The 18,087-nt window shown below is 39.3% G+C and overlaps 1 protein-coding gene across 1 annotated transcript; it reads left to right on the top strand.

Moving 5' to 3' along the window:
- The first annotated feature begins 254 nt into the window (after window positions 1-254).
- nfil3-2 (nuclear factor, interleukin 3 regulated, member 2) lies at window positions 255-3,411 on the top strand. The gene has a single exon (XM_063018813.1). The coding sequence runs from the start codon at window positions 345-347 to the stop codon at window positions 1,902-1,904; it is 1,560 nt and encodes a 519-aa protein (XP_062874883.1). The 5' UTR covers window positions 255-344; the 3' UTR covers window positions 1,905-3,411.
- Window positions 3,412-18,087: the final 14,676 nt, after the last annotated feature.

Raw genomic sequence — 18,087 nt, 5'->3', positions numbered from 1 at the left:
ATCCCTGTTTGTTCTGTTTGCTGTTGGGGGTATCTGGTTTGAGTTAAATGCAGGAAACCATTACAGAGGCCCACCTATTCCTGATCTTTTTAGCCAATCTGGACACCTGAAACATCCAGAGCATCATAAAGCAAAATCAATGAGGTTCACCTTACCTCAAGCTAAAATATCTCATAAGACATTTGCTGATCCAGCTACATAGTCACACATTCAAGTCTGCCGAAAAGAGGGCAATTTCAAGCCACTTCCCTCCACCCCACCCCTTATATTGCTACTATAATATCATTTCTATATCATTTCCAGTGGTAGCAACAAGATTTCAAACTGGATCCCTCAGAAGAACAATGGAAATCCCTGCAAGTCCAAGTTCAGACATCCTAGAGAACCAGGAAACCTTGTTAGACTACGACGATCTTTCTTCACCTAAGCACAATCCACGCCCGGTTCGCCTTGTAAAATCCAAACCAAATATGACCTGCAGACGCAAGCGTGAGTTTATCTCTGATGAAAAGAAAGACGCCTCCTACTGGGAAAAACGTCGCAAGAACAATGAGGCAGCCAAGCGCTCCCGGGAGAAGCGAAGGCTTAACGACGTGGTTCTGGAGAACAGAGTTATTGCACTGAATGATGAGAATGTACGCCTAAAAACAGAACTATTGCAGCTGAAACTCCGATTCGGACTCATCAGTGCAGCCTCCTATATGGAAAAGAGCCAGCAGATTGGAGGACTGGTCAACGGGAACTCTGAATGCTCCTCCTCCTCCTCAAGTCATTTCTACTCTAATGGCTACACCAGTGGTTCCCAGGTAATGATGAACTCTGATTCCTCAGAAGCTGAGCAGTCTGGCCAAAGGGAAGGACGTGCTCAGTTAGTTAAGTACTCCCCTCGAGGTTCTCTCTCAGATATGTCTGATGGCTCTTCACGTGATAGTCCAGAACCAATAAACTATGATGTTAAGGAAGAGGGAGCTGGACTGGATATGGAAATTGCAAATGGCACCACCACGCCAGTCATGTTCAACATCCATCGTGAGTTTTCCACACCACATCACCAACATACCTTTCAAGCAGTACATCACAAACATCAACAACAGTGTCAGCACCAGGAGTCGGTCATTTGTCCTGGTGCAACTCCAGGAAAGACTGCTCAGAGAAGTGTCATCCTTTATCGCTCCAGCAGTGTTTCTTATCCTGTAGAGAGTCCAAACCATCAGGAAATCCCTCAGCTGCCACAGATTCTGCCCCGACCTGAAGAGGGGTCAACTGAATGCACTGAAAGCCTCACAAAGGTAACCAAACAGCTTGAGGGTAAAGGTTCGGACTTTCCAAATTATGAGTTCCTAGATCGAGAAGCAGCAATGAGACAAGCATACATGCCTCAACATCAGCAGCTAGTTCTTGATCCTCAGAAGGCAGATGCTATGGCACCAAACCTCTGCAGGGAAGAGGGGGGTGAAGAGCATTACCCTCTCCTGTCATTTGACAGCTCACAGGACAAAGAGCCCCCGGTGCTTACTTATGAAGGTGGTTCCAGGAAAGAAAGTTACTATCAGGGTCAATCTGCAAAGGATACCTCCTCAAGTGAAGGCGATCCCCGCAGTTCTGACAAAGATGCATCCACTGATGACGAGTGCCCATCATCATCCTGTTCAGACACAGGCTGTTACCAGCAATCTCCACTGGCTGGAGGACCGAATTCCTCCCCACAAAGCCAAAGCAGGGACAGTCCATCAGAGGTCAAAGCCACTGCACTTCCGCACAAACTACGTCTTAAGCACAAAACCATGAGCAGTGCTGGAGCTGCAACTCAAGACTCACCAACTACACCACCAGCATGTATGCAGCCATTACCTCAACACCCTTACTTGGCCTTGCCTCAGTCAAGCCAGCTTCAGGTTGGCTAGGAGAGGAAAGGTCCAGCCAGGTTCTACAAGCTGAGTCCTACAGGCTGGGAAAGAAGAGGTCCTGGTGTATGCAGTAACAGAAGATAACGGGCAGAAGGGACCCACTGTGGGTTGATTGCTCACAGTGTACGGGGTTGTTGTAAAACTGTCACCTCCCTTCTCTGTGTGCAAATTCACAAGCATTATCATTTAGCGTCGCGCTCATGCTGGCTGTCTGTTTGGGACCACAAATGTGGACATAATGTGAGTCCCACAAGCAGGACAGAACTTTTTGGTACACTGTATTATACTGTAAAGACTGCTTTTTTTTATTGTGTCCTTTAATTAAAAAAGCACTTGTAAACAAAAGAGATGAATGAACTGTTCACACTGTTTCCCCCATTTTCAATTTAATATACCTGATAGATGATGGCATCAACCATCTGTGAGGCCTAGTAACCCACTAACTGCAGATATTTATAGTGGTTTGTGTACATTGTTACAGCAAATGACAGGGTGACTCTTCACCACAGAACATACCAAACATTTAAGCATCCTGGGAATGTTCCCTTTACCAAAGAATGACAACAGCTTTAAGTTTTATACCTTTACCCTACATCTTTATCCTTTTTTCCCCTTTTTATATTACAAACACACTCAAACAAACCCAACAACCACTTTCCTTTATCTAAGCACTTGGTTTCTATATGACTGTGATATAATTATTATATATAAATATATATTTTAATGAGAAAAATAAAATGTTTTTGGAAAAAAGACTGTAAAAGAGCAAAAAAGATTAGGATGGCTCATCATTTGTCTTCAGACATTTTGTATAGTATCAATGTGTTAACTGTTTAAAAAGCCACTTTTTTATTATTTTTTAAATTGACATGACATGAAATGACAAAGTACGTTAAAAGATCTGCATAATTATAGAAATTAGATGAGATTGGACTAGAACGTCAGTATAAAAAAGCTGTTTTCTGATTTTACAGCCATGATTTCGACCCAAACATTTTTAGACACTTTTAGTTTGCTGATGTTGAAATGTCTTCTATGGCCTCAGTCCCACAAATTGTCCAGTAAAATTATTAAAAATCTTATTTAAAAGACAAAAGCAATTACATTTAAATAACAGCCCCTTCATATTATGTTAAGACAAGTCTGCTTAAGGCACTTATGTATAAATGTAAAGTTTCTCTCGTCATGGGCGACACTGTATTCTGTGCTCTTTTTAAGTACGTGTGAAGTTTTGGGAAAAGCGTTGTCCTTTTTTATGTATTTGATAAACACATTCTTAACCTATCACATTCTTCAACCCTCCTCTCATATCAATGTGTATTAAATCAGTGATCATTGTTTTCTGCTCATGGTTTCATGAAAAGAAAAGTGAAAAAAGATTCAAAGGCACTGCTGTCACTATGTCTGGATTTGTGGATGTGAAAGATTTGTGATGTAACAACACTAATATTCATAAAAGATAATGGGTGCGTTCAAAAAAGAATAATAAAAAAACATTGTTGCTTTTCTGAACTTTGTGGTTTGACTTTTTTCTCTGTACTTTTTCACCCCTAGTTTAAGTAAGTGTGAATGAGTTTGTGTGTGATACCTAGTAATGAACAGTTGCTTAGTTCAGGGTGTATTCCTGCATTTCGCAAGGTTACTGGCTAGGCTCTTATAAATACGTTTTAGATAACGGGTGTAACATTATATTGCTAGTACAAAAAAGTCCACAGTGACATCACTGATTAGCACTGTGCTAAAACATCAGTGTAAAGTTCCAGATGTTAATCATTTTGACATGATTACCTCCAAATCCAAGCAGCTACCAAATTAATGCACCTTCACAGATATAAAGGTACTTGCCACATGTTGACACCTTTTCAAAGAAACAGAAGCACTGCAGTATTTTCCATTAGAATTCACCAATAAAGTGTCAAATAGGTTAATCTTAACCAAATCTTAAAGCACTGTCAATTATTTTCTTAGAAACACAAAAAAAGTCTCAAATTAAGGGCCTGTATGGTGCATTGGGTATTTAGGGTATCCTCAAAGCACCAGGGTACTTCACCTTTTTTCGTACCTCACAAAACCCATGTCAGTGAGTGGACTTGCTAACGTAAATGGTGAGAGGTTCTCTGCCCTGTTCCCACCTTACACCCAGAATTGTATTGGTTGGCACTGGATCCTGGACTACTGGGCCTCGGCCATCCCAAACCCTTAGACATAGCCGATCATGCCTGTATGTAGCACTGCTGAGGATTCGAACCCTGGACTTCAGCAGTAGCAGGCTAGTGGAATTATTTTCAATGTATTAATCATAAAGCATATTTCATTTGAATGTGAAAAAAAGTTCTGAGCATTGTCTTAACTGAAAAGCCTCCCTTTTCCTAGAGTAACTCTTGTCTAAATGTCTTTAAAACCATCCACCCATGTTTCAGAGCTGCTTCTAATCAAAATGGAATGTGCCCTTGATCGGCTAAGCAATTGTTGAAGATGCAGTGCAGGGATGACGATAATCAACAGCAAGGCGACATTCCTATGTGTTTAGATCGGTGTTGTACAAGTGTTTTGATTAAAGCAGATAAAGGCCTGAGTCAGGCTAACAGGGAGAGACGTCACTGACTCACTGACACACTTTTTGTCTCAGACTTACGCATGCTCTCTTCATTGATGTAACACTGCCCTAGATATTCAGCCCAGTTATTCAGCCTGATTACTAATGCAGCAGTGCAACAGAACGCTGGGAACATAGGAAGACTAATAACTACACAAATCCCCCTTTGAACATTGCAAACACAGTACAGTAAATCACAGCAAACTCCTTTGACAACCTGGAGAGGAACACCTCACCTGGCCTTAAATGCCATGGTGCATTCAAGTTTGGCCAAAACTGGACCAACAGGTCTGGAGAAAATAGAAGCTATAGGCTAGAATATATGAAAAGCAAACATGTACCTCCCTAATATCTCGTGTTGACAATGGCATTCTTTATGTTGCATAACCAAGGTGACATTCCTTAATAAAGGAACCAGCAACAGAGGCACATTTCCTACTGACCACATTCTACCGTTACATTGTTTTTGTAACTGGCACACAGACTAGCCTCATAAACAGGTCAGTAGAAAAGTAGGTCAGCATGGAAGGGAGGAAATGAGGCATCGGGTGGAAGGAGGGTAACTGAAAGCGAGAGAGGTTATGCATGATGAAGGAGCTTCTGGGGAAGATTGTTTCAGGCTCAGAGAAGGAACACAGAGCTCTCACATTACCTGACTTGCTTTTGGTGCTTGTGGTTGCTGGAGCACAGAGAGCCGGATGGACACAGAAGAATTGACAGTGTTGGGCTTTCTTTGCATTGCACTGACATTCTTCAACCTTTTCAAAAGGTCTCTGGAACAGGCCACAACATTGATGCCGTTTCCTATAAAGTGGTGATTGAGAAAAAAACAGACAGACAAGCTATTGAGCCCACAAGAGCCCACACTTCTGATGCAATGTTGAGAGTATTCAAACCAGTCTCAGCTTTTAAAAATTTTGGTTTGCAGGAAATAACAGATATATAAAGTGTGACTATAATAGTATCTGTAATACATCTGACATTACAGTTGAAATCTGAAGTTTAAATACATGTATGCCATCACAGTCAAGGACTTCAAGAATTTCTGCAAGTGTTATGTTTATTTTAATTCATTATTAAAACTCAAATAAAATTAACTTGTTGACTTTTAACTGCACATATACTGTAAAGAATATTTTGGCAGTCATGGGATTTCTGCAAGTGCATTTCTGTAAATAAATGATGGAAACATTCTTTCATACATTGTGTGGCTTTTCTACAAATAAAACAGTCAAAAAGACAAAAAAAGCATCTTAGATTATTAATCTGGTGGTGCAGGATGTTCTATAAGACCATATTACTTTGTGGCATGACCTAATTCTTTGTTGCTAGTTATGATTATGATTACACATTGCAAATCAGGCTTCCTATTCAACATTAGTGCTTGACCTCACAAATGCTCTTTATACAAATGCAGACGGTTTTTAAATGGGATGTCATGGACAAGAAGCTTATGGACAAGTGTCCACATACTCTTGGCCATTTAGTGTACATTTCTCTTACAACTGTACACTTGCACTGTTTGTAATAATGTATGGTAATTGCTTTTAATCTGTGCACAAACACAGACATATGGGTGCCATTTAGAAGTCAGTCTCTTCTTTGCTTTTGCTAGGTCTAGTGGATTTACCAGTCTTGCAAGGTAAGGGCTAATGCAAGCGTCCTCTAAGAATCTTTAGTCAGCCACTGCCTTTTGGCAAACTGAAGCTCATGCAACATAATAGAGAGGAACCATGATCATGAAAAGGAAGCGGGGCATATATTGCTTTATTAATGATTTATTTGATGATATAATGTAATGCCCCATACAATCAACAAATCTTGAAAATGTATGCTGATGCTTGCCATGGTCATTAAAAGTCCATCTACGAAGCTCCTGACAATGTGCCTTGTGTCTCTCAATAGACTCTAAACCCACTGAACCTAATCAATATAATGCATTTAATGAAGGTCAATAAATGAATGATGTTACTATGTATAAAACAGAATTTCTATTAAGATAAGCCATGTATTTTAAGCTTTTATCTCACATGTCTAAATAATATACATATGTCTATAAATAATATACCAACTAGGCAGTAGCCTAGTGGTTAAGGTACTGGTCCGGTAATCAGAAGGTTGCTGGTTCAAGCCCCAGCACTGCCCGGTTTTCACTGTTAGGCCCTTAACCCTCAATTGCTTAGATTGTATACTGTCACAGTACTGTAAGTCGCTTTGGATAAAAGTGTCTGCTAAATGCTGAAAATGTAAATATATATATCATTTAAACCGGTTCTTACATTTACCCAAAATGCCATCACATCCACAGAGAACAGTATTTGGTTCAGAAAAGTGGAGCACAAGTTGCAAACTAAATATTCTAATTATGTAACATGGGCTGTTTATAGAAAGTAGGTCAGAAAACACAAGAGGGGTGTGGCGGGTAATGACATGCTGAGAACAAGAAACAGAAAGAGAAATATGAAGCAAGATTAATGAGGAAAAGAACTGAACATAGGGAGAAATGGTGAGATGGGGAAGGTTCTGTATAACACAAAGAGACAACAAAGAGGCTCTCACTTTCTTTCTGCTTTGTTTGCTTCAAGTTATAGTTAGTTCTTACACGTCTCCATAAAGTCTCAAGTGATAATGAATAAACAGTGAACACGCTTAGTACAACAACATGCTCGGCATTATAGATCAGCTGAACTCAAACAGAATTTTTAAATAGTTAATGAATAATTTCTCTTAGATTAATGATTCTGATTAGATAGTCACTGCCCCTCACACTACCTGTACTGGCCAAGGAGAACTGTAAACCATCACGTGCTTTTCAGACACGAGGGCAGTCACCGGCTGCTTCTTTTAATTACTCATAAACCCGTTAGAAAAGTAGCCATCAAGTCAACAACCTTGCTTCAGTTTGTTTCTTTCAAACATGCTGCAGAGTAAAACTATTTTAGCGACCGTTATCCGTTATATATTTATTTTAATACTCTACTGTCAAAGTTTGCTTATTGTTACATAACCACTAAAATTTGTGGCGCCCAGGTGGTGCAGCAGGATATTTCGCTAGCACACCAGCAACGACTTTCTGAACTCAGTTCGAAACTCGGTGTTGCCACCGGTCAGCTGGGTGCCATCTGGCGGGCATAACTGGCAGTGCCTGCAGCAGCAACCAGTTGGTCACCGTATCTGCAGGGTGGGGACCGGACTACGTATGTGTGGGTGGGTGGGTCTTCATACGCTGTGTAAGGACCCTGATTGGCGGAAGAGACGCCTGTGCAGAGTGCAGGGGCGAGAAGAGGAGGGCTGTGCACGTGTCGGAAGAGGCATGTACAGCGACGTGCTCCCCTCAGATGCAATCTGGTATCTCTCAGCAACGGAAGACAAAATTGAGTCGCTAAATCGAGAGGAAAATTGAGAGAAAATGCATAAAAAAACAACTAAAATGTGTGTAATGCCACAGAGAGTGAAAACTGTAACGTCTTACAATAGGTTTTATTTTATCAAAACTATCACAGTGTATTCACGAACACTACAGTATGTACAACAGTATCAACACATCATGCAACAGGATCAATAAACATCCCAAGAATAAACTTCATCTGTGTGTAATCTAAGCAGTAGTCTTACTGGAAAGACACAAACAAAGCACTTACACAGGATACGGTTTATCTCTAATGTTACATCACAGATGTAAACAGAAAGCTGACTGTGCAGTGACTAAACCAGTAAAACAGCTTCAGGTCAAAATAATACAGAGTGATCTAAATATAAGCAGACTTTTAGTGATTTATTGCTCTGTTTATATTCAACTGTTAAAACTATTTTAGAAGTTTTGAAGTGTTCTCTGTGAGCAGATTCGACTGATTAGGAAAGATGGGAAGTACATGCAAGATTTACACCACGGCATTTACTCAATTTATGTTCAATATGTGACCAAAATGTGTAGAAACCTGACTGTCAGGTCCAGGCTTTTGCTTATAATGGTCTTCATATAAACACAGACAGTTTTCACATGGGATGTCCAAGAAGCTCATGGACAAGTGTCCACATACTCTTGACCATTTTGTGTACAATTCTCTTACAACTGTGTGTAACCTTTTGCATTGCACTGTTTGTAATAATGTATGACAGTTCACTTAGTCTGTGTCAATCTAAAATTATAGAATCATTATGATTTATCTTCTTGATTTCACATCTTTTCTACTACAATGATAACTGCATTGGCTGTTCTGTTTGCATTTTAGGTGAAGTATTGATTACATTTAAATCATTTTTACCTTCTTTCATTTAGATTCTGGAAAACCCATAACAGTGTTCAGAGCAAGTCATCTTACACCACAGCTCTGATATGAAACATTCCTGCTTACCCAACTAGGACTGAACCAAGCATGCTTCAGGTTCAAAGTGTTCCCATTACGAGTTAGGCACTGAACACTGTGTGCTAAACTAAAGAAATAAAGTGCAAATATGGTCATGAATGTTAGCTAAAACAATGATAGCCTGAGGGGATGTGCATTTATTTTTTTGGACTGTTTATTTAATGCTCAGTGAGCCATGGCCCCGGGTCCTGTGCCTTCAGATCCTTTGTGTGAATTAATCTTTAGGCTTAAAATATTTATTATATTTTATATTTATATTATAAACACAAAGATTTGGGAGCTGTTAGGGAGTTAAGAGACAATCCAGATAAGAAATATAACAGTTACTTTATTTTTTATTACACATGGGGTGTGTGAGAGTCAATGTTACCAATGACTCCTCCTGCAAAATCAGATGGCCACGTCTTATTTCGTAGAAGTCAGAGTGTGTGCTAATACAAGACTTTCTGCTACCTTGTTTTTTATACAGTACATTTCCTGTATAAAGGAGGGTGACCCATATCAGGGTGATTCTACATTTTTAATCTGTTTAGGTAATTCCGAAGTATATTTAAATATGTTTCATGTCCAATAAAACCATTGGTACACAAATATCCATGAACATATACATGTTAAAAAATGTGTTCAAGCTATTAATAAACTGCATTAAATGTTACACTAACTTTCATGTTAAGATGGCAGAACATGAAAGTGAGTGTAACACAGAGGGCAGCACTGTTGCCTCACAGCAAGAAGGTCCTGGGTTTGATCCCCAGGTGGGGTGTCCAGGTCCTTTCTGTGTGGAGTTTGCATGTTCTCCCCGTGTCTGCATGGGTTTACTCCAACAGTCCAAAGACATGCAAGTAAGGTGAATTGGAGACATTAAATTGCCCATGACTGTGTTCGATATAACCTTGTGAACTGATGAATCTTGTGTAATGAGTAACTACCGTTTCTGTCATGAATGTAACCAAAAGTGTAAAACATGACGTTAAAATCCTAAAAAACAAACAAACAAAGTAACACAGACGCATTTGAGTTTTTAATTCAGTGCCATCCGAGCAAACACAGGTAACACTCATTTAATGCTGGTTTTTTTACCCTGATCTTGGTCGCACGTGGATTTATCAGAAAACTCTGAATCTTTTAATAATGTCATGGAATGTAGATGGTGGCAGACCAATACTCTTAGACCCAATCATATTTTTAATCATTCCATAATGATCAAAGTCTGTTTTAAAATGGGTTAAAGCCATCAAGTTTGAAAACTGCTCATACTGCTTACAATTATTCTTATATTAAATGTAAATATTCTTTGTGCCAGACAGCTTATGAATCACTGTTTGTTCGCTTTTTTCATTTCATTCACTGCCCCAGTTTTTTTTTTTAATCAGGTTTGTTTATAGACTATCTAAATACATTTCAGATGACCTTTACAGGCTTACGTTATAGTATTCAGACAGGCACATATGATCACTAATACTGAAAAGGTTGCAAAAAAATGACATTGAGCTCTATGAGACACCAAATGGCTTGTGTGTGCAACTTATAAAACGTGTTGTCTGAGGTCTAGCCAGTCATGCCTGGGACTAAAGCAGAATGTAGGTCACCTCCACCCCAAACACCCCCTCCTCATCCCTCCTCATCCCCTCTTCCAGCAAACAAGCCTTCACCCAAAGAACCCAGAGCGAACCCGTTCACCATGGTGACGAAAGGGTTAGCCAATCACAAACCAGCCCACGAGGCAGAGGGTGGAGCTGAGTATGAACCAGACAAACAGGACCATTCTGGTCACTGTAAGGCCCTCCTACTCCCGAGCGCTTCTCCCACTCATATTCAGACTCTTTCCTCCTCCTTTCCCTACGCTGCACTCTCGCTTCTAAAGAACTTGGGTTCTTTTTCCATTAATCTGTTTGCAGCCTCCATCAAAACCACGTGATTCTTGCTGTTACAAGGGTCCCTGGCTGAGCTTTTATCTAAGTGTTCACCATGTTCCTCATCACGATGTCGACTAAGCCGGAGCCGCTTGTGCTAGACGATGTTTGAATGTCGAAGACAAAAGCTCCTTTTAAGGCCGCTGATAAAAAAGGCAGCACGTGCGGTCAGAAAGAAAGGAAGATAGAGACAGAAAGAGAAGGAAGGCAAGGGGAGGGAGGGAGGAATGGGTGGATGCTTTCCGGTGGTCTGGCTGGAATGCTGGCGTTTGTGTTTTGGGGGCCCCATCAGCTGGTTGTGTCAGCCTGGGAAAAAGACAGACTTCTCTTTATGAGTCTGGTGGCCTGGTTTCACTCACACAAACACACACACATGCAGTATCAATTCATTATTATACTGTAGAGTGACTAGCAGGTAGCACTGATGTACGTTGAGTCCATTATGATCAAAATAGACATTAATCTGGTTTAAACCCTGCGTAAAGCAGATACTAATAGTAACAGGAATCTGAGATGTTGAAATGTTCATGCATTTTGAGAGGCAGATAAGATCATAATCATTGGACTGACATGAGGCACTGAGAGGGGAACACACTGCTTACACACATTGTCTATTTGGCACAATGCACTGGCCTTAAGTATTTAAGCTAAATTTCCATTAAATAAGTAGTACATCACCTCTCACCAGTGGCTGACCTTGACTAATTTAAATAACTGTAACAGCCCTCACTCTGTAGGGATTACTTTTCACAAGCTCTTTAAGAGCTTACCAACTAAGCCTCTGTGCCGCACGGGACTATCATAACCATGTGATAATTGGAATGACTATTGATTATTGATTATTGGATCTTACATGCCACCCTAGAGTGCTCCAAGGACCACCAGTGGTACTCCTACTACAGAATATGAACGTTTGGTGTAGTTCTATATAATCAATTATAACCATCTTTATAAATGACTGAAGCAATAAAAGCTCATACTCTCAGTTTCACTAACACTTCCCTGGATTTCCCAGAATTCTGCTTCCATGAGTCCCTTCCTCCACTGCAGTAGGTTTGTCGTCAAACAAAGATAAGAGTAGATTAAATGATTAACCAACCAGTACCAGGGGGGGGTACCATCTGTGTGTGTGTTTCTGTGTGTGTCAATGGATCCCTGGCAGACATTCAGTTTCCCTGGCAGCTGGTATATATACCCTCTTACATGCATACTGGTTCTCTTTCCACATTACCCTTGATTTGGTTCCATAGAACACACACACAAGCCACACCCCACACTCATGCTTTGCATCGTTAATGATTCACCCAGACTTTCTCTGCATTTGGCAACAACTGTAGCCATGTGTGGGGGGTTTTTACACAACACCACGGTCACGTAACCAGTCCAAACAAAGAGAGTTATGAGGAAACAGTTTGAAGGTGTTGTTTGATGTGAAACACATGTGATAAGAATGAATAGGCAAAAAGGGAAATCAAACAATCATCCAACACATTTGACTGTTTGGGCATCCACTCACAAACAATATCTGTGTATGGCATGGATCTCAATGTTAAATGCTTTTTAAAACGTTTTCAATCCACAACTGACTGAAAATGATGCAGAAGGTGAATAAACTGCTCTAAAATACCTCTAGGTGTAAGTGAGTAGGTGAATGAGTGAGTCACTCATGGCCGTCTGTGTGATTTTTTGGTACTCCCAAAAAGCAAGCCAGTGGGTAAACAGCCTGAGCCACAAGTAGCACTATTACAGTATGTAGCCTACTTCGGATATGTCTTCATTTTGATGATGAAACAATTTTGGCCAATTCCTCTTTGAAAATTGTTCAAGCTTTTACAGGATGGATAGGAAGTTGTGCTGTTTAGCAATTCTGTGGTTTGCCACAAAATAAAAAAAAGTAAAGATTAGGGGCCGAGAACTCACAAGTACTCACAAATAATAATTCTCTTCATTTTGTACTCAACTAATAGACCTTACAAAGAGATCAGATGATCCATGTGAAGTAGTCAAAGGAACTGACCTGCAGGTTTACAGGTTTTGATTATAATTGGTAGTTTTTTTAAGACAATAATCGTGTAAAATATAAAGAGAACTGGTCAAACTGTTTGGCTTTTTAAATTGAACCCAACATAACCAATAAAAATAATAATGATGATAACAACAAAAACACGAAGCACTGTACACATGCCTCTTACAGTTATGGTGAGAGATGTTCCATGCACACAACTGACATTTAAAAAGTTATTTCTGCATGCTTGACTTACCAAAGAGGGAAACGTAAACACAAAGTTACCAAATGCCAACTTCCTGGTATTAGAACACAGTGACATTTTCTATAATGAGGTTATATTCTTTTAGAGCAAAGTTCATGCACACATACACGTACACCATATGCACAGAATGAACAATTTTAACAGTTATGGGTGTGAAATAAACAAATATGGACCTGTGAAGTGCATGGTGGTCTGCACAGGCTCAGCAGCAGTGAGAAACTGTGCAGATATAGTCACGTAGAACACATATCAACACGGGATGTTAAGAGGTACATACAGCTGCTGGTAAGTGTGCCACAAGAACCAGGGTGTTATGGACATGATTTCAATCTCTCGTCTGTGTAAAGTTCTGATCTCCTCATGTTGGTGTAAATTGTCTCCAGGTACTTTGTTTTTCTTCCACTTGAATTAGTTGTAAATACATGAATCCATGGTGCCTACTTTTAATAACTACTTTTGCAGGATGTATTTCAGTCATTTACCCAATATTTCTGGGATAGGCTCTAATCTCGTTTCACCTGATTAGGTTGAAACAGATAGAGTGCAAAGCATCCCTGTAAGTGGTTCTGACACTAGTACACAGGGTTGCGAGCATTATTATAGTAATGTCAATTTATTTGGATGTATAGTAAAAAAACAGTGATTATATATTCAATGTCAAGTGTAATATACACATCCACACGTCCTGTGCACAAATATTTACTTTACTACATGATAAGGCATGGAAGTAAACAATCTAATCAAGCCTAACATTCCACTACATACATGACCAAAGAATTCCTAATACACAAAAGGCTAAGATTAGCTATTTTACTCTTGCATTAAAATATATTTTTAGCCTTTAGTAAAAGGACTGAAGTACAAAATCTCAATAACCAGTGCAGTGTATCCATATCTAGGAACCCAACCTAATGACCCATAATGACTGATTAAAAAGACAGAAAGAGTCCCTGAACCATGTGACAGTGAACATTCAATAAATGGTTTAGTTAGGGCATGTTTAACAAAAGATGATAAGATCACTGTTTAAAAACCCTAAAAATCAATAATTGTTTTAAACTTTCCTCTTGATAGACTAAGAACAGAGAGCAAGACCTTGCACCGGCAGTTTAAAGGGTCATGCATAAATTTAGAAAGCTAAAAGCTAAAATCCAGCCATAAATAAAAGATAAAGTTTTAACTAATAATGCAGTTTAATGCACCCAGTATTTCTAACCTTGATGCGACTCCTTAAACATGTCAGAAATTTCCCAACTGATAATAAAATAAAATAATAATATGAAAGCCATCAGATCAGATGTTACCTGCTCAAATAGTTTCATTTGATTTTACATTATTATTATTTTATAAAGATAACTCTAATGAGGCCCGACACTTTTTTTTGTGGATATTGTTTTACGCCTTCCTAAAGAGCTGCAGCACTTTGGTTAACTGTTTGTTGTGTCTGAGTATTTTCTATTTTCTATTACCAGTTCTACTACCAACATTTATCATTTCAATTATCTTCAGTTAACAGTTTATCCTGATTACAGTCATAATGATTATATAGAGTTGATATGGAGGGACACTAGGGGACCAATTATTGCAAGGCATTACACAACTGTATGTTTACTTACCCACACCCTCTAAAAGACTCTAACACATACCACATACCACGGTTTCAAAATGCAATCAGAATGTTATCTTTATTTTATTTTTGTTAACCCCAATTCCTCTTTTTACATCAAGGCACTACCACAAAAAGAGAGATAGGGTACATATATGGCTATCATTATCATCATAACAGTTACAAAACGCTACATTTCAGTACTATTTTTCTGAAAGTCATGCTGTGGATCAATCATCTTGCTTGTTTCAAGAAGTGTTTTAGATCTAGAATGTAAGTAAAGAATTTGTTGTTTTATGGGATATTAAGTTTATTTTTTAATCCCTATAATTAGATATTTTGTCTAAATATATTTAAACAGATATTTGTAGAAGATTATTTACAAAAATATATTGTTTATATTGTATAATTAGTTATAAAATCCATTTGCCGCTTCAAAGCCTGTAAAGATTTTAACTTTGACCTATATATGTCTAAGGTATGTACTAACTCAAATGATTTCATAACCCGCGACACCTACGAAAGAGAATTAAGGAGGAAGGAGGGGAGCAGGGAAGGGAGTAGCTGCCATGTGACAGAGAGTTCACGTGTAGCAGGAGATAAACGTGTTAGTGTAACACTGTGTCACTGTGGCTAAATGCAGTGGAATGGAGGAGGAGACTCAGCAGCAATGTACAAAGTCTTGTTTAGTTCTACAGGGCCAGACTGGGTCCTAGTTTCTATCTGTTACGTGCGTAACTGAGTTGGCATAATGCGTATTAAGTGTCCCGGGAATATGAGTGTATGAGTATGAGCAATTCTTATGTTGTGTAAAATGTCACCGCAGTAAGTTATGTAAAATATCCAAAATATTCATTCATATATATGGAACTGGCTAGACTAAAAGCAGCCAACGAAGCCAGGAATGCAGTTTTTGATTTGCTTTGATGTATGAAGTTAAAATTTCCTTTTTGCTACAAGGTACAAAACATGTACTGTAAGATTCTGCATCGAGAATTGACAAATATTTAAATAATAGCTCATAAACCTCTGGGTTAGCCTGAGCATGTGAGAGAGGCTAATCTCAGATTTAAGATTTAACAGAAGGAACCTCTTAAATAGACACTGGACTACTAACTACAACACCGCAGGAGAGCAGCCATGACCTCAGCTCAGGCTCTAGCCAAAACACACAGCTATCCACACAGCCACGGAGACCTGGTAATTGGGGAAGACACATGGGTGTGATTTTTTTCCTATAAGGCTTTTGAGAAGATGAGAATGTTTTCTATAGCACTGGCATAGACAACATAGGCAGCCACCTAAGGAGGCAAGTAGGATTGGGACCCAATCCAGCATTCTGAAAAAATGAATAGAATGGAATAGAATGCCTTTATTTGTCAAATATAAATATACAGATGTACAGTACAACAAATTCTTTTCTTTGCGTTTCCCAGCTTGTTTGGAAGCTGGGGTCAGCTATCGTACGGCACCCCTGGAGCAGAGAGGGGTAAAGGCCTTGCTCAAGGGTCCAACAGTGGCTGCTGGCAGAGCTGGGATTCAAACTAACAACCTTTCAGTTGATAGCCCAAAGGTCTACCCACTAGGATACCACTGTCCCAATATTGCTGTATTATTCTTTTACCCAGTTCTAGTCAATATAATTTAAATAAATTCTCTGCAAAGGTGGCAGGTTCACACAGTACTTAGTGTTTGTGACACAGAGCTCCAGGGTCTTAAGGACCTGGGTTCAAACTGCAGCTCGGTCACTGTCTGTAAGAAGTTTGTCATACCAACACTTAGACCCTTAACCTCAAATCTCTTGCATTCTGATTCGGCTACAATTTTAAGTAATTTTGGATAAAGGTATCTTCTAAATGCTGTAAATGTAAACAATTTAAATGAGGCTCACAGACTTTTGTACCCAATAAAGAGGCTGGTGAGCAAATAAATAAAGGAAAGGTTGTAATGATCTTGTGAGCTCACTTAATTAAAGATCACTTCTGTTAAGTAACATACTCCATGGCAGTTTACAGTATTTAAGCTGTACAACAGCTGGTGTTTTAAATCTGCATCATATTGCTGTGGTTGTTTTTCAGAGTTTATGAGCCTTAATTTAAAAGCTTTTCCATTTCGAATCATTATTTTCTGTAGTAATCACTCATGCCACAGATTTTGTGTATAGAAATTAGGTCAAAAGTAGCAAAGTATTTCTTTAAAAGCTATTTCAAGCGCTAGGATATTTATAGGTACTTCAGTTTTATCCAGTTCTTCTGTATCTGCCAACGTGCATTTAAAGGCAAACAGATGCTACAAGTGTGAGCCAAGTGTTAAACACGAGCAGGGCAAATTCGATGCAATGAATGCACTAAGAAAAATGTCCTTCTATACCTCTAAACCTCGACTAAGAAACTAGGTAACAGTGGTTAAATGGGTAAAGACAAAAATAAGGACAGCATTGTTGTGGAAGAATAATGACCTGGATAGAAGAGGAAGGTATGTTGATCCAGAAAGAGAAGTAGATTGAGGGAGATTGAGGGAAACTAAAAGAGGTCACCACGTGAAGGCAGATTGTGTGTTTTCCTGGGGCCATGTGCTGCAATGAAACGTGTGACAACATAGCGGTTAGCATCAGCATATGAGTCACATTAAAGCCGATTTGTCTATTTATACTCCAACACACACAGACCCATACAGTACACACAGTGAATAATGTTTACACATTAAACCCTTAAATATTAACAGTAATTAAAAAACACCCAGTAGTTTATGTTTACTAGGGTGACCATATTTTGGTTTTTAAAAAAAGAGGACACTTGGCAGGATGGCAGCATGGGCCAGGTGTGCAGTCTGTTAATCTGTAGCTGTTGTGATGCTTTGTGTGGTGAAATGCAAAAACTCCCTCTGCAGCAGTAACAACATACGTGTCAACTTTGCAGGTCAAGGATTTCGACCAAGACAAAAACACGTCAATTTGAATCTCAGCTCTGCTACCAGCAGGCTGGGCGCCTACATAAACAACGATTGGCTCGTTCGCAGGGAGGGTTGCCGGAGGAGATTCCTCATAACTGATGCAATTGCGACCTCTGCTGGCTGATTGATGGCACATACACAAAGGCAAGGGATAATGGGATCAGGGTGTGACTCTGTGTGCAAAGCTGATCCAAATAGGGGCGTTAGGTGTTAGTCACAGCTCTCCTCAGTCGAGAGTGGAGGTTAACATCAGTAATGCAATGCGGTCATTTTATACAACTAGATTGGGAAAAAATTGGGGGGAAAATGGAACAAAATGAAAAAAAAACAAAGTCCTGTGGTGTCTGGTACCAAAACATTACCAGCAGATTGACAGTCGTGCTGGATTTTTGTTTTTTAACAGCACTAAATAAACCAAGTCAACATATTTTACGAAAACAGATTATATTTCAATAGTAATTAGTCTTTCTGCATAA

The sequence above is a fragment of the Trichomycterus rosablanca genome, chromosome 22 (genome assembly GCF_030014385.1).
Source record: "Trichomycterus rosablanca isolate fTriRos1 chromosome 22, fTriRos1.hap1, whole genome shotgun sequence".
Taxonomy (NCBI): Eukaryota; Metazoa; Chordata; class Actinopteri; order Siluriformes; family Trichomycteridae; genus Trichomycterus; species Trichomycterus rosablanca.
This window is presented reverse-complemented; position numbering and strand designations above follow the sequence as displayed.